This window comes from Mesitornis unicolor, unplaced genomic scaffold (genome assembly GCF_000695765.1).
Source record: "Mesitornis unicolor isolate BGI_N332 unplaced genomic scaffold, ASM69576v1 scaffold19137, whole genome shotgun sequence".
NCBI lineage: Eukaryota > Metazoa > Chordata > Aves > Mesitornithiformes > Mesitornithidae > Mesitornis > Mesitornis unicolor.
This window is the reverse complement of record NW_010196085.1, coordinates 189,209-207,469: the sequence shown is the minus strand read 5'-3', so window position 1 is coordinate 207,469 and position 18,261 is coordinate 189,209. Positions and strand designations below refer to the sequence as shown.

The following is an 18,261-nucleotide window of genomic DNA, read 5'->3' as shown; positions in this document are numbered from 1 at the left end:
AATGAAATGCTTCTTAATTTTAAGTCATGTATTACTTGCTCTGTGATAAGAGCAGTTATTTTTCTGCCTGCAAGCCAACCGGACTCAGAACTGTTAATCTCCTTAGTATGCAGGGTGCTTGCTTTCACTCAGATAAATTGTATAAATATTTGTAAACACAATAATCTATTTCAGCTGTAGCAACAGAACAATCTGATAAACACAACATGGTTCCCAGAGATCAATAGGAGCCCATAAATATTACAAGCAAATAAAACATACTCTATTCCATATTGACTGAGCTGTGACTAAAAGGAGAAAGCAAGCTGTGGGGAAGGGGCAGATCTGGGAGGCTTGCGCTCGAGGGGTACGACATCAAATCCCACCGACACAGGGCGAGAGGCACCGGCGGAGGTACACACACATACCCATCTGCATGGCGTTGCGGGTCTGGCTGGCTGGCTGCTGAGCCGAATACCTCAAGCAGTTGTTCAGCTGCGGAGAGGCTGCCTGTAGCTGGGGATGCGTCGAAGGCGCAGTGATAGGAACAACCGGTCTGACGGACGTGGTGGCATTGGTGTGACTGGCCCCAATGGGGTGGATGGCTCCTGGGGCTCCTTTCGTTGTTGGAACTCCTCCAGCTCCGCTGTTTCTGGGCTGCCCAGCTCCCACCGGCACCCTGCACAGAGATGAAGCACAGTGTCAGCGTGTTGCAGAGACCCCAATACCCAGCCACCATGCTGATAAGCACCCCCAGTTACTCAGGGGGTTCAACATAGCACCCTCTCAAGTGTTAAAGTAAATTGAGATATAGATACATATTTATCTTTATGGGACATGGTCGTAAGCATGCTGGAGGATATTTTTACCCCTTTCCCCTGTGGGAAGAGGTGCAGGGTAAAAATGGAAAAGAGAATTTTTCTCATCACTTTTTTCCTTAAACTACATTTCTGACTGAATAAGTTCTAGCGAAATCACAAATCTAAATTCAGCAGAAATGGATATCTCCCAAATGTCATTCTGTGTGCCAGAGGCTATTTTACAGGCACTAATGGAGTGATAATTAAAACAGACTCAGAGATCTTTTCTTAGGACCAAACGTGCATACAGCCCCATGGGGAGAATAAAAGATGGATAACACCAAATCTGTGTGTGATTGCTGCAGGGGACTGAAAAGCAGCAAAATTGACAGGGCTTGGCTTGGCTTGGCTGAACACTTACTGACGTTACCAGCCCTAGCTTAGACTTGCTATGGAAATGCAAAAGGGAAGGTTGTGCTGCTGATCTTACTGAAAAGGAAATCCAAATGATAATTGACCCCTCTTTCACTGCTCACTTAAACTGTATGTGTAGTTTGTATTTCATCTGAGTGACCGGGGACACCTCAGAGGGAAGGATTGAGGCTCTTTCTCCTGTGCAATGAGTTCAGCCTAGAGCAGGTCTTGGTCCTCCTATCACTGAGCTAGAAACTCTCTGACCTAGACAGGAGAACACTGAGGAGGACAGAAGGACACCAATGGACAAGCTCAGCTGTCGCTCAGGAACTCTTTCTCTGAGTTACTTACTCAGGTTCCTGAGTAATTTCCTTCTCCAGCACTAGATGTCATGAAACAGGGGAATCATTTTGTGCTGTTCTCCTCACCTGGGCTGCTCCATGTGCCAAGGTCCTCCTCCAGGAAAGGGGAGCAGAGAGGACATGATGCAGAACAAAGTATGGTGAAGGAAATGGAAATGAGACAATGCAGGTGGGTACTAAGGGAGGAGAGGATAACAGAAAGGGTACAAGACCAAACTAGGGGGAGGAGAAACTGGGAGAACTTCTGAGGCCTCAAAATTGTTGTGTGTGTACACAAAGAGGAGAAGAGCAGAAAGAAGGAATATGCTGAACAACTTGGTCTGATTCAGAGGATAAGACAGACATAAGAAGCAACCCTAAGAAAATTGTGGAAAGGAGCCAAAAGACTGAAATTCTGATAGAAAAGAGACCAAAACACAGGCTGGAAGATATGATCTGAAAGTGCAAAAGACAGACATCCTCTCTGCCCAATCCCCTCTCCCCCCAAAATCACAGGTGGAAAAACAATACTGTGGTGTCATAAAATCCTTCACTCATCTCATTGAGCAAGTTTTGCCTGGATTACATTTTGCTAAAGTAATCTGTTGGTATTTGGTGTTTTTTTTCTATTTTTCCTTCACTTTTTTTCAGCAGCCTCCAGGTAGTGAAAAGCTGGGAATCCCACCAGATGGAAATCTTGACTGTCATCTGCTGCGAAGAGCTGGCAGGGCAGCAGCAAGGTTCAGCTGGAGCTGGCTCGCCCATCTGCACTAGATGGAGTTTGCCAGGAAAGCACACCTAATAGTCTGCCGAGAGCTGTGTTCAGGCAAACATGCACACTGACAGGTACAGAAACTATTTGTGACTCCCACAGAGCTGGAGAGATGTTGGATCTGGCAAAATTTCTCTGTTGCCCTGTGCCTGTCTGTCCATCTAAAGGGTCTTGCTCTTTTTCCACCATGCTCTGCTCATACATGTGCTTTGGTAGCTTATAAATCTAGTTAGGTGTTATTAAATTCATGGGCAACTTCTTTTCCTTGGGTTTTGTAAGGAGTGGCAGAAAAACATGTATGAATGTCATCATCTGCTTTGCTGTCAAAGGGGAACAAAGTAAGTTGAAAGTGCAGCAAATAGAAGATTTTGTTGCTATCAGATTTTTCTTACTGTTCTCACTGAGGGTGACTTACACAGGCACTTAATTAGCTCACAGAATCACAAATACAATCACAAAGCTGCTTTCAGGTTTTGTGAAAAGCACTTTTGCCCTTTAGCACTTCTGTCTGCCTTGTTCTAGCCATGACATGCTGCATTTAATAAAGTCTTGCTGATTCAGATCACCAACACTTCAGCACAAACTTCTTTACTAATTAAGAGCTGAAGAGGCAAGGAGTGAAGGCAGCCGAGAGGCTCTATAAAATCAGGTAAATACATTTAGGTTGATGAACAATGACAACCCCATGAATTAATGGGGTTTTTTTCAACTGAAATGAAATATTAGAACTGTCAGCAGGCTTAGTTATCATCTCCTAATCTGCTCTTAACTTTTGGTCTTGCTCAGTCCACATATTACAAACATGACATAAACTTAAATGGAACAAACTTGGATCAATTTTTCAAGATCAACACTTTCTGAGTTGTGTGATGCCATCCTCTGTAGAGGAGTGAAAGATGGTGGTGACTGTGTGTATGTGGGAGGAGAGACTGAGAGCATATGAGAAGGAATGAGTTTGATTTGTAAACCCGTGGCTGCTCTGGAGGAGACAGGGGCAAGTGTGGCTTAATAGTCTGGGACATGCTGATGAACTTTCTCCTGAACTCACAGACTATTTCAGAGTGGACTCTAGATGAGAAACACCCTTTGATTTTGTGTTGTCCAATACCTAACTCTGACAAATAATGTTCCGCCCCAAACATGCTATTCTTTCCTTTTTCATCTTTGGCAACAGAGAAAGAGGTAGCCACTATCAGACAATTTACTGAACTCCCTACCACTTCTGAATTTTAACGGTTCAAACATTACTCCCGATCCAAACAATCCAAGACCTTTGATTTAAGAAAAACAAAATCTATATTAGGAGCTACTGCAAAGCAAGACACAAGCATCCCTTCCCTTGTTTATCCCCATTACATGTCCAGTAGTTTTATAGCAATAAAAAACTAATTAGCCAACAGATTCTTTACAATAGTAAGATTTAGGCACATCAGACTTTCTAAAGTCACAGGTTGTAAATGCCATCATCTAACACAACTAGCAAAGTCTTCTGAGAACATGGATAACTCCAATGCTACAACCAGCAAGCTTCATTACCCAAGTCTGCACTGCACAATGTTGCCATCAAGAAAATTTCTGGAAGGAGGACGTGATCTCAAAGCAGAGCTATGTTGTCTTCAGCATTCTCCAGATGCAGATCACCCCCCAGTCCCAGCTGAGGCGTATCCACCTTGGCCAGTGGTTCTCACCTTGAAACAGGCGTCACATAGTTGCCTGGGAAGACGCCAGACATCCCGCTCCTCAGAGACGTCCCCTTGAACCAGCCGTCCTGGCATTTCTCAATGACCCGGTACATCTCGCCTTTGCGGAGCTCCAGCTCATCGTTCTTCTGTGGCTTGTAGGCGTACAGGGCTAGGTAGCTGCAGGGAGAGGTGACACAAGAAGAGAGGGTACAGCTGACATCAACCACCACCTGTCCAGCTTCAACTCCAGCCACACAGAGCAGAAAGCGAGCAGAAGCACTGCTCGGAAATGGTGGTTGAAAAGGGACATCACTACAGCATGCCAAACAATGAACGGCAGAGACAAGGTCAAGTGGATGCTAAGACAATAACGGAATAAGTAATCACATTAAAGTCAGGGAGTAATTTAGAAATTAATAGGACACACTTCTTGCCCAAGGCATGACCAAAATAAAATGCTGCCACAAAGCAGCACTGAAGTTAAGAATTTATCAGCAGCTTCAGAAGGACAAAGCAATCACAGAGACAGCCAGAATAATGGGGACTTAAGTGGGAAGGCTTTGCAAAGCCTAACATCTGGATGAGGTATGTATTCATATGCTTCAGGGTGGGAGCTGCCTCTACTACGCATTTGCAGGAGAAAGTTTTCTTATTGGTAGGCTACTTTATAAAAGTTTAAGGCAGCCTTTCTTGCAACTTCCTTGTTGCTATTTATGCTGGCCAGTTTTAGAAACAACACACTGAACTGTTCTGATCTGGTATGGTAATTCTCGTACTATGTGGGTAAAACAAAAAGTGACAGAGGGCCAAATTCTGTGAGGGGATTTCTGCTTGAGTAAGCAAAGTGGTAAAATTTGGCTTTGGATGTTTTGTATGCAAATATTCTAATAAATATTTAATCGAGGACCCAATATGTAGAACTTTTTATTTATTTAATTACAGCTTTTACTTACTCCCTTTGTTTTGACTCTTTCTTTTTCTCTCTCTTTTGTTCTTCCGTTACTACTTCAGGGATGTGTTGAATGTTGTCAAATGACTACAGCTTAAAGTCCCTAAAGGTGTTCTCTCTGTTCAGAGAGATCCTTGTTGAAAATTAAGAACGATTGCTTGCACTTTGGGGAATAATGGAAAGTCAGGATAGGATAGCAAGAATGCACACACAGAACAGCACTTTCTTTGTAAATATCAATTTTATTTTGGTACTGTCGCCTTTCTACAAATGCAAAAAGGGATTTCTGGTAATTCTTGATCAAGGTTATACTTTTTTGGGTTTTTTCTTTGTGCTTTAACAAAGCAAAAAACCTGCCTGTGCATAACAGGCAGTGCAGAGAGACTAAGACAAATGGGGAAACACTTAGGGAAAGTGCATTTACACTACAAAGTGCAGCAGATTGCTCTTAGGCTTGGAGGTGTGTGAGAAGAGGCTTGCTGCCCACCTTGTAGCAGCGAATCAGAGAAATAATGAAAACTATAACCATTGTGATTGTAGACTTGCAGCCAATAAAAATGATACATGGCTTTTTACTTCTGCTCTCCAGGAATATAATTGAGGAATAAATCCTGTTAGTTTTCCTGATTCTATCCCTTTATGGTATGAGTAGATTTCCTTATTTTTATTCTGAAGGCAGTAAATAAACAGCAGTAATGAGCAGAATATGAAATATTTGGTAACAGCTCCTTGGGGCATGCTTAGGCTGATGTGCCTAGCTCTGTTTACCACGTGCATGGGGTACAAAGACCTAATCAGAAACTGTATTTCATTAGGCAACAGATGGGAGAAACCATCCTGCAGATCCTTTGTTTAGCCTGTACAGTCAGGTGGTCCTGAGCAGGTCTGTAGCTGTTCACCTGATGGAAAACATGAAGCTACATATGAACTGGAGAACATTCAAATGCACCATCCTGACATGAAATAAGGTTACATGCTTCAGTGCTAACCCTTCAGCACAGTGCTCCGCTAGGATATAACAGAGAGTGCCAAGACTGCACTCCAGAGAGCAGAAATTGTGGCTTTGACTGCCCCTTTTTAAGTTGCTGCTTACACAGGGCTCATGTTCAGAAGCTATGGGTAAAGCAGGGGCTCAAGGACAGAGCATTTCAGATAGACATACTTAGTGCTTTCCCCAAGGGTCTACATGTAATAATGTACTTTATCGGTTGAGATGCTGGAAGAAGGTGCAAGGAAAATTACCCTAAGTGGATCATAGGCTGCTTTCCCTTGCAGCTATCTCCAACTCTCCTTCTAGTTTCTTTCTGTTTCTCCCTGCAAATTTCCCCAACTCAGCCTCCAGTAAGCCTGAATAACCAATATCACAATGAGCCTAAACATCCTCCGGAGAGAGTAACAAAACCCTTGCAGAGACTAAAAGAAGGTATACAACAGCCCAGCCTGGACTCTATGCCAAAACTGACCAATCTCTGTATTGCTAAACTGGTGAAAATTTGTATATGATAGCCACATAGCATGATGCTGGGACAACAGAGGTGATCAGCACGTTCATTGTGGACCAGCAATCCCACTGCCTATGTGGGGCAGTGAGGATGCCCATCCTGAGTCTGCTGGCTGATGGCTGGCATGCCTACCCCATGGAGACAGGCGTAAGCCCTGTGTGCTGATGCAGAGGGGGCTGTGGGAGAGCTGGCAGGACACTTGCCCTCATATGTGGCTGCAAACAATCTGAATGCAGTCAGCTTCCCTCTCCAGAAAGTGTTTCTGGGCTTTTCCTCTGGAAGGGGATTAGGGCTAGGGGTCCTGCTCGCTGAGGCTGATTTTGCCTTAAGCCAAAGCCTTTGGACTTGGACATGTTTCACTGTTCTCTAGATTCCAGATGTAAAACTTCACCAGCCAATTCTCCACAACCAAGAAGAAATGGTTAAAACAATCTGAAATCTCACAAAATGTAATGGCAAGTTGTTCTGGGCTATGTGAAACAGTGAGGCTAAGGGTTAGGGGGCAGGACCTAGAGGAAGCCAAAGCCTTTACAAAAAGGTCCCTAGAAAAAGGCCTAAGCAAGAAGGTATCTCATTGGCCTCAGGGAGCTGCCTATGACCCTACTTACAATGCAGAAGCCCCAGGGCCCTGTCTAGGGTTGTACCTCCCTATAGCTCTCAGATAACACCTCCTCTTTGACTGGAACTTGTGTTGTAAATGCAAAATGATAGACCAAATTATGCAGCTGCTTCATGGGGAGATGACTGGAGAAGTAAGGGAAGGAGAAGGGAAGGCTTGCTGAGGGATGTAGGCAGGGGCATTGTCAGAGAGCTGAAAAATGCCTGATTCAGCAAATAAATACTGGAAGTACTGCCAGTCACTGCTTCCTAGTCTGGGCAACGTTTGAAATAAATTTGTGCCCCACTATGTGCCCCACAGCCTGCACAGGGTGAGCACAAGGTGATGATGAGACTTCTCTGTGGGGCACTTAGTGATGTGTGGTACCCCTCAGGCATGAAGATCTCACCTTAGGAGCCAAGAACAAATTTGTTTTGGTTCTGTTCCAACTCCCCTATTCTCCTTAAAGCAGATTTGCTATGCTATTTTAGGATTTTACTTGTGAATTCAGACTTTGTTTTAGCCATGTCATAAAACCCTAGAATACTGGTATGCATATGTGCATGTGTGTCTATATAGCTCTACTGCTTTCACAAGGTATATGAGATGAGAGGAAAAGGTTCAGTAGTTTAACTAGACAGGTACCAGATAAACCAACCAGGCTAGAAGAGATTTATTATAATGAAGTCTACTCTTTTTGTTCTGTATCCACTCAACCTTCTGTTACTCTGCACACTATTCAATAAGCCCATATGCCCATGATATGAAGTTCATTTGTTGCTTTTGTTTATGGCACTGAAAAAATGCAATTGGCTCATTTTTTCTGGTTAATAATAAACGTATCAGGTGTTTGATTGCATAGGACTACACCTTTTTAGATGAAGGAAGAAGATTTTCTCTAGGTGAGAGGAATTCTTTTTGCTTCACAATGATTCATAGAGCTGTAATAAATATACCAGGAGTCTAAAAAGGCTCGCAGAGAAAGGGGAAGTCTTGCCTTTCTCTACTCATTTTTCAATTTCAGCAGAGGCTGGGTCATGTATGCAATTGTGATCTCTCTCTTCTCAGAATGCTCCTGAGCTAGATTCAGGCTTTCAGATTTCAAACACGTGCACACATGCGCATACGACTGAAAACAAGAGTACGCAGTGACTGAGCTGAGCTGCTTACATATTGAGGGGGAGCTGGACCTTCTGCGGTGTTCCCTGATCTCCAACTATTGCACTTGTCCTGGGACCAGCCACCGTGGCTGTTCCAATCGAAGAGGAATCCTGAAAATACACAAAAAAGAACATACAAGGATTAAGTTGAAACCCACCATTTCCTGAAATCCTATGGGGTGAAGGCACAGAGGAAAAAAAATCACATCTTTTTTAAAATTCCAGACTTTCTAACTTCATGATACTGCCTTAAGAAGACATCTTTTATCATTACACACTCCAAAAGTACATCTCTGACACAAGGGATATTAGGTTATTAATGACATTTCCATGTACCTGTCAGAGAAATTTAGTTGTACCTTGCATGTAGGTCTTAAAATTTTTAGAACACAAAATTACTTGACTGCTTTGTAAAATCAGCTCAACACGTCCATCTCTGCAGTAGTACGTTCTCTGCTAAAGGTAACCTTTTCCTCTCAAAAGCTTGTTTTAAAATTCTTATTCTCTTGGTTAATGGTTATGGATCTATGGAGAAGAAGATACTAAATTTCCAAAATGCAGTCTCACCTCTGTATCTTGTTTTTATAATCAGGAATATTAATCTTAAGGAAAATGTGACAACACAACCAAAACCAGGAGTACCTCTGAATTGAGAAAGTCCACTCCACTTTTACCACAGCAAAAAAAATCCCCACTCTCATACAGAGAACAGGGCAGATCTTTTCCACCTATTAATGTTGAAAGGCAATTCTAAATGTAATTGTTCATTTTTCAAAGCTTAATGCTCAGCAAAAGTATATAGGACCAAAGTTCCCATTCATCTATGTCAAAAATGAATCCTAGCTGGAAACTTCTCCCGAAGCAACACAAAGGCCTGTGGTAACAGATCTTTGCTGCAAAGACAGGGCAGAGCTGTGCTGATGGGACTTGCAATGGTTTCCTTGAGCAAAAGACTTTTTCAGTGAGTCTAACCAAATGCTGCATGCACATCCATAGGCAGAATGGCTCTACAAAGCAGGATTCAAAGTTTACACAGAAATTGCAGGCTCAGACAGAGCCTGTTACATACAACAAAGATTCTGAGCAGTTCACAGACCTCCAGTGTAGCTTTTCTGTTTCCAAATGCCATCTAACAAACAGTAAATATTGATTTATTTTGGGAACAGAAACATAGGGACTTTTTTTTTGCACTTACAAATGACACTGAATTAAACCAAGACACATATTGCTACTTAATGAATGGATTCCAAAGAAGCCCACATAATTATTACAGTGTCATGTCTTAATACTGCATTGCTAATCTACACTGCTATATTAACACAGTATCACAGGGAAATCATGCAGCAAAATATGAAGACACTGCTTTATGATTCCATACCTTTTGGCAGCAAGCAGCATGCTGTATACTCTCTCACCGGCATCTACGCTTAATCATGCAGCTGTAGTGACAAGTACATCTCCTTTTTCTCATTATTTCCCCTCACTTTTTGGCTGCCTGCTCAAACAACGAAGGTTCCAGGCAGCTCTTAGTACTATGTGTAAAAGTAAGCAATCTTTCCAGTTCTGTGACTAAGGCTTTATTAATCCTGCCTGTCATGTCAGTGAGATAATATCAACTTACAGAAAAAAAAACCTCAACCTACCCCAAAATGTAGGAATAGTTAGAGAATGATCCCTTAGTTCTTATGTTGAGCTGGTTAATGGGGTTAGGCATTGTGGAAGACACTGTGCAAAGAGACCTGGCAACTGCCTCATCCAAGAGGTAAGAAATTGGATGGTTCAAACTTCCTCATGTTGTGCCACTAGTGTACAGAATCACAGAATATTAGGAGTTGGAAGGGACCTCTAAAGATCATCCAGTCCAAATGCCCTGCCAGAGCAGGATCACCTAGATACACCTGCTCTGAGCTAGAGAAACTGTCTCCAAGGAAACAGAACACAGAGCAGTCCCCACCCTTTTCTGGTAGGACAAAACACTTTCCTCATGGAAAACCAGAGCTGAGAGAACAGTATCAGAGTGCAACTGTAAAGGCAGAGAAGATCACAGTGGTGTAAGACACCTGGTACCCCTTCCTTAGCTCCTGCCATCCTCTCTCCGCACACCTTGGCAAAGGCAGAGTTTGCAGAGGTGCTGCTGTCCCAGCCAGGAGTTCCCACTGCTGCAGCCTGGACAGCAGTGTAATTGGTAGCATCATCCATACGTCTGTTCACACTGACAGCAGTGGCTTCTGTATCTCCTATATTACTGGAAGCATGAACTCAAATACCGTATATGTGCCATTACACTTGTGCTAACATAGAGTCCTAGAGATTAAGACATCATGTAATTGTCATTCAGCGTTGCTAGGAACAACGTTGCTTTATTCCCTTGAATAACCCTGAAGAAATCTCCATAGTGCAGTATGTTCTCTATCCACCTCACATTATATCACCCTCCCTTTGAGCATGGTAAGACACTGGCACAGCTTGCCCGGGGAAACTGTGGATGACCCCTCCCTGGAAGTGTCCAAGGCCAGGTTGGACAGGGCTTTGGGCAGCCTGGTCTGGTGGGAGGTGTCCCTGCCCATGGCAGGGGGATTGGACCAGATGATCTTTAAGGTCCCTTCCAATCCAAACCATTCTATGATTCTATGACTCAGTTTCTTGCCTATGGTCTGTTACTGTAATATTGCTGCATCTGGTGCCAGCCTGGACCTTACAAACCGTTCGTTTTTGCCACTTTGTACAGTCTAATATTATATGCATGCAAATTCTAAATCAGTGCCTGCTTCCTGATTGTGCGTCATTTTTTCTTTACCTGCTCTCTCCTGCAGGCTGTGACATGATGGTGTACTTGCCAAGTCTGCCTGCGACCCCACTTTTCATCATCAGGTTTTACTCCACAGGACCTGCTGGTCTTCCATGACATTGAATTCAGCTCCTCTGTTCACATCTCGCACTTACTTTCACAGAAGTATTCTCCTCGGCAGCTTCATCTGCGCCTGTGCTCCTTGACGAATTCTCCGGTGGCTGCCTGACTGCTACTATGCATCTGAATGTTCACCAGCTTTGCATCTGAACTATAGCCCCTGACACAGTTGGTGAAGGCTTTCTAAGCCTTCTCTTTCAAGGTCCTGTTCTCTCTCTTCTATATCACTAATTAGCTCACATTATAAGATACATCACCAGATTATTTTGCAAGATAACATTTACAATAAGATTTTGAAGAGACTGAATTTTGTGAGAGAATAATCTCCTATTTCATCATACTTTTGATTACCTTTGTTGGAAGTCTCTCTTTCCATTTTCTATTCCTAGAATTTTATGTGGATCTCCCCGGCTACTGGTTACACTAATAATCCTCAAGAAGTGCACAGCAGGCCTTTTCCCATCACAGCTAGCAGCAGAGTTTAGTTTGTTTTCCTTCTTTATTTAACCCTGGAGCCAGGTTGTACTTTTGCTATTGGGATCTAAGGAACAAACTACTAAACATATCCTCCTTTCCTCTCCATCTGCTCAGGGGAATGGGAATCTAAGGCGATGCTCTGACTTATTTGTTCTCTGCTTTGATACTTTTCGTCAGGTCCGTGTGTGACATCATCTGTTTCTGATTGCACATCCCTGCATGATCCACCTCTCTGTGGCACCAGGCATGCAAATACAGCCACACGCAGGCATTACACAGGGAGGTAATCCTCCTTCCACCTGTGCTACTCGCTGTTTCTAAGCCTTATCTGGAAGGGGACATCTCTGACAGCCAGATTTTTAAGAAGCATGTGGGCATCTATTAATAAAAACAGGCATCTTGCAGAGTTTTCTCAGGGAGGCATTAAGAAGTACTTCACTGTCTGTTTCCCATGGATTTTATTGCCATCTAAGTAATAAGAGACACTTCTGAAAACGCCGTTTGGTGCCCCTCTGTAGCCTTATGAGCCTCTAATGCCTTTAAACATTTGGCCATTGAGTTTCCAGGCGTGACCTGCTGGGTAATCGCACTGTAGCATACCTCCTGATTAGGATGCCGTTTACTCTAATGGTGGTGTGCATTTTTCTGAACTAGACACTGCCAACTCTCATCCCATTTACTTAGGCCACTAAACAGCTAAATCTGACTCCTTCATGCTCCCACTCCAATCTGGCACCCTCCCAGTACCACTTACCACTGCCGGCGTTTTCAGCTCAACAGCAACAGCTCTTCCAAGGGACAACACAGCCCCTGCTGTTGGCCAGCAGGGAAAAGTGGCTGCACGACGGCACGCTGAAGACCACCTCCAGATGCCCCCGCACTAATTACTGCTGCTTTGTGCCCATCAGTAGCACAGCAATCCCACCTGTACTGTGAAAGGCTAAAACTCCCTGATTATACACAGGGGCACAACAATGCTGTGTGACGGATATCTGGCTCCCAGCTCATGCTGTGCTGCTTGTTTTTACCACCAGCTACTCTGTAGTAAGAGCTGGTTATGTATCCATGGGCTGGATAATAACATAAAAGGACTTTGTGTCTGTAAACACAACAGACTTCTTATGATCACTGAAATATACCCCCCCGACTCAAGCCAATGCCTTATAGAAACTTCTAACTCATGCCTTGAGTCCTCCCTAAAAATTGCCTGTTTCTCCCTCCCGGTCTCTGTTACAAAGAGAAGGCCAAGAATGAAGAAGAAAAGCTCTGCACAAAGTTATCTTGGGGCTTGGCTAAACTAGTCCTAGTGGCAGCGTGGTCCTCTGGAGTAAAGTAGCAGCAGAGCACAGGTTATCCGCTCTCAGTCCCTGCACAGCATTTCCAACACCATTTTTAGATGCTTAAGTAAGTCCCAGCACCAGACACCATTCAGCTGTCATGCAAAATGAAGATAGACAAAGCTAGCTGACAAAAATGAACTTTGCAGAAGACTGTCCACCCTGAGGGTCAGCATTTCCTGGTGAGAACAAACTGTCTGACATCCCCAGAAGTCACCACAATGTGTCTAAGCTCAGATGGATCTCATTCCTTCTCCATCTGATAAGTATTATTTGCAGGAGAACTACAGGAGCATCAAAACAAATTGTACTTTAATGTATACGTAATGATATATTTATATTACAGTTTATAGCATATACTCCTGGGTAAATAACACACTGCTGAGATGTTCCTGCCTCTTGTGTCAGCTCTAATACACATTTAAAAGCAACCAGCCTGGCAAAACATTACTGACAAGCCCACAGAGACCAGGAAATTAAAGGTAATAACCACTCATCTGGGCTGAAATTTCATCTCAAATTCATTCCCTTTCTCTCTTTCCACCCACACCTCTACGAAAGTGTAAGAATTAGTAGTCTGGACTACTAGCATCAAGTATCTTTTTCTCTCCCTTGTAGGTTTACTTTAGATTTTCACCAGTACTTTAAGGCCACGTTTGTGGTTTAATTTGAAAAGACATGATGCCTGTAGGGATTAGCACAGTGCCTTGCAAAAACATGGGACTCAGTCTTGGAGGGGAACAGAAGTCATGAAGACAGTGATAAAACTAGGAACAGAATATAATGATACTGCAGGTTGCAGCAGCCTTCACAGAAAAATAATTGCTGCTGCTATCAGACGAATGTTCTTATCATCTAGAAAATCACCAACCAGAAATCTCCATTTTGACTTCAAAGCAAATCCAGCACTGACTCACCACGGGGCCCTTATCACATTCATTAATTCACAAGAAAATTTCTTTTAATGTCTTGAATGCATATTTACAGCTTACTTTAAATTTCTCTTTAATATTACTTGAAAATAAGAGAAAAACACTCAAACATTCCACTTGCATAGGTTGACAAACCATCCTCTGGAAGTATCACAAAAAAACGGCTAATGGTCTTTAAGATTCCTGTGACTCGTTTCCCTAATTCGCTGACTCCATAACACAATGATGGTGGCAATCACTCCAGGCCTTAATGTTCCTAGAAATAATGTATTAGCACTTAATGCATGGTAGCGCCAGCAAGTATTGATGAAAAGTGTTACACGCAAGATCAAGTAGCCTCATCAAATGCTAATTACCAAAGTGGGAGCTGAAACGAACTTACCAATTTCAGAGTAAGACTTTTGTTCCATAATGGTCTATGTGTAAAAAAAACAAATACGCACGATAACAGCTGCAGCTGCATAAATAGCTGCATAAATACCCAGTTCCTTCCTGCAAAAACTGGAGCTAAATTTATGATTTAGCATTTGCTGAGGGGTTCTTATGACCCGTAAGTATCTGCGGCTGTGGATGAAGGTGAGGCAGAACATTACACCAGTCTGATCTAGCACCACGTTGACCCTGATTATTTTTTGGCTCATAGTAGGCCAAAAATGTTAGAACATGTCTTCTTCTTCCATGTAGACAGCTGGAGAAGTCACGTATTTAATGAGCTTCCATTTCCACTATCGTGCAATCTAAGGATGACTGCAAGTTGGAAGAAAAAAATCTCAAATGTTATTTGTCATCTTCTTCCAAGCATTCATCTGACACTACCATCCATAAAAGCACTGATTATTTGGGTTTGCAGCTTCTCAGTTCCCCTAAATGAGGACTAATTAAGCATCATGTGGATGAGCATCCTGAGAATTTTGTTTTATTCAGCCTTGTTTCTCTCTCAAACTAACCCTTTCAGCACTGAGCACCAGTGTCTAGCTCCCCGCCATGAGGTTTTAAATGGTTTTATAGTTAATAGTTTCTTGCCGTTTTGGGGTCAAAGAACAGGAAAAATCGAATGCAGAGAGACAGGAAAGCTTAAAGGGAAAGCTTGACCTCTAGAAGATGTTAATCTAATCCTACATTGTTAATTATCCTTTTGATAACTGCACAGCAAACTCATCGAGATCCTGTGCAATGCCTCCTGTAGGAAGTGCCCCTCCAGGGAGATAGTAGTGGTAAGCAAATAAACAAGAAACCCATACAAACAGAAAAGGGAAACTACACACTCTAGTAATTTCTGTTCAAATGTCATGCATGTACACAGAGCATGTGCCGGATGGACAGGATTTTGCCGTATAGTGTAAATACCAAGAGAGTGCCTTGCTTTCTCCCGAGGCTTCCAAATCAGTAGTTGACTGGTAGATAGTGCAAAGCCTCAGGATTAGCCCTGTGCAAAAATGATTTCAACAGCGAAGTGTTTTTGGGTTACTACCCTGAGGAGCATCTTGAAAAAAAAATCTTGTTTTTGTTTTACAGCAGTGGGATTTCATCCACAGTTGAGTAACCCTTCTAAAGCACAAACTTCTCTTCCTAGATCCTGTAAAAAATTAGGTTTTGTGGTTCTTGAAAAATCTTTTTAAATGTGTTTGTGATGAAGCAAATTACAGGATAAAGAGAAGACGCTGTCTTTAAACTGGTAGCTTTTGAAAAGCGATTTCGGTTTGACCTGGATTCTCGGTAGCTTATGTAATCAGTCAATAGATTGAGTGAGCTCATGTGTCTCATTTGCAAGAGTTTTGACAACACTGTAATATATCTTAATATGCACAGAGTACATTGAAAGGCCTATTGGTAGCCAAAAAAATGCAGCTTCCATGTCTGCCCAAAACTCTCTTCTTAAAAAAACTTAACTCCTTCCCACATACAAAAGCCCCAACAAAAGTTTTTTTAGAGATGCAACATTTGCAACCAGTTCTAAATAATTTAAAGTAGAAGTGGGAATGTACAAAGACATGTGAAGTTTAGCTTAGACTTCATCAAAGTCTCTTACACTGTTTTCATGACGTATTTTGATCTAAATGACAGAAACACAGGTTGGACTAATATTATTACTTCCCTTTTGCTGTTTTGACCGGTGCAGCCTCCTGAGAGAGCTGCCCTCAGTTTCGGCTGTCTCACTCTCACTAATGGGTGTCCAGCGAGTTGTCATTCACAGCCAGCAGCAGAGCAGGTTGGATACTATTTGAACTCCAGATGACAGCTGAAAAATGCCTGAATTTGTCTTCTCTTCTTGGAGCTTGTTGTGCAATTGAACATTCAAGGTTCATTTTTAGTCGCTGGATTTTATGTATAATCTGCATGCTTCTCATGGTCAGCACATTTAGGTTATCAGCCAAGGCTCAACCAGAGTTCTGCTATTAAATTTTCTCAGCTAAAATTCAGCACTCCTAAATAACTGATAAGGAGTCACACTTTCGAATGATTTATATACCAAGACACTTCAAGGAACATTTTTCATTTCAAATACTGTCACTGTTGGGGACTGGGAGCGTGCAAGACATTGTTCTCAGCTTTTCCCGAACATGTGGCCTCTGGTTAGGAGCCTGTACTACCACTCGCAGATACAAATGGACTTCTTCTGCATGGTGATGAGTTGCTCAAAACAGGTATAGAAGTTTCTTCTGCAGGGAGGATCCTTTCTTCCTCCCTCAGCTGTTATCGTGGTGTGCACAAAGCCACAATTCATTATTCATGACATGCATTTTCTGTCAAAAACCAGGGGATTTGGAGCGATACTGACCTATGACCTTCCCAAATAGCAGGGAAGAATAATTCATAAGGGGCGAAAATGGAAGCAAGATGAGCCATCTGAGGCCTGGGCACGATTACTGTCCAGGGGGACCTTCCCTGTTCCCTGAGGAGTCTCAGTTACAAACTGCTCCTCTGCACCCGTAACCTAATTCGGCTTCAGCTCGATCACAGGCCTGCAGCACTACTTACATCTTCAATAAAAATCCATTTTCTCAGCATGATAGGACATTCTACATGATGGACAGACACTATTACCTTTTAGATGGAGGTTTTACGTTTAATGAGTGACATTCAGCATGCAACAAAAGCATACAAGAAGTAAATTTGGCTGCAAGCGAAATGAAGATCCCAGCATTGTGTCTTGGAAAAGAAATGCTTTGTACCCTGGCAATGATGGTCTTCCAGTCACTATTTTATTCAGCTGAGGTGTCTTGAAGTTGATTCTTCTGCCTTTGAGTATCCCCAGGTTTGCAGTCAATGAAGATATTTTTTAGACCATCACTCATTTCAAAATGCATCTTGGGTTTTGGGGAACAGCAGAGTTTTTTCTGCTTAAAGAACAACAAACATACTATGGAAGGCCTGTAGTCTTCAATTATTAGATTAATGATATCCAGAAGTGCTTTCAATATGTGTGATTTCATACTCTGGCCTACATGTCAGTGCTCAGTATGCATAAATCTGTGCCCTCCTGGAGAAGAAGGAGGTTTATAATAGTCTAACAACTCATAAAAACAAAAAACATGTCAGCTCAGCATGAAAGTCTGGTTTCAATTCACAAAAATTGACAAAAGCCACAGAAATATAGTACCATGTATGAAGTAACTTCTAAGGGACAGAATATATTCCACATTTACTGAAACATCTAAAATTTGCACCTAAATTTTAAGTTCCTACAATAAGAAGCCCTCTGTGTGTCTGTTTCTTTTCATGTCAGCAGAGGGAAAGCAGGTGCCCCAAATGTAGGTGCCTCGGGTCTACAAGGAAAAGGGATGCTTGTTTTAAAAATACAGTTTTGCTGGGCACCAGCTGGTTGCCTGAGGTAGGGGACTGGATGCCATTCAAGCACTCCTGTAATTTAATTTTGCTTGTTCAAAGGACAGGCTATAGAAAAACCACGTCAAACTTTTTAAAAATGTAGAAGCCCCCCGCAAGCTAAATACCAATCCTGATGTGCACCAGAGAAGCTCATACCTACTAAACTGAACAAAATTCCTTTATTTCTTTTTAGGAGGAGATCTGTTAAATAAACTACGATAAAGAGCCTGGAAATTTCAAGGACATGATATAAAGACACAAGAAACCAAATTTGAATTCTAATGGGGAAAGGAAAGGCATAAATTTGCTAGAGAGTCAGCACTGAAACTGTAAATTTGCTGTTTCCCCTGTAAGAAATATGCTTTGGCTGACTTTGCTGCTGCAAACTAGCAAGGGCCTGAGATAGTTACAGAGGGAACCACTCAAGGACTGTGATGAGGACTTGCAGGGCAGAGAGGTTCCTCCTAAGGGAGGAAAGCAAAGGTGAGACACATTCTTGTGGCAGGACTCACCGGTAATTTTGGCAGCTACACACACACAGCCTTCCCACTAACATGCCCACGCTCTCAGCAACGCCCCTGA

The 18,261-nt window shown here is 42.6% G+C and overlaps 1 protein-coding gene across 1 annotated transcript in view; it reads right to left on the bottom strand.

The window, feature by feature from the left end:
• Nucleotides 1-407: 407 nt before the first annotated feature.
• Nucleotides 408-18,261, bottom strand: part of LOC104543690 (SH3 domain-containing RING finger protein 3-like) — a gene marked incomplete at both ends in the record, with an annotated part of 50,469 nt that continues 32,615 nt past the window's right edge. The window contains 3 exon segments of the mRNA XM_010188355.1: nucleotides 408-658; nucleotides 3,995-4,165; nucleotides 8,208-8,308. Of these exon segments, the coding sequence (XP_010186657.1) occupies nucleotides 408-658; nucleotides 3,995-4,165; nucleotides 8,208-8,308 (523 nt within the window).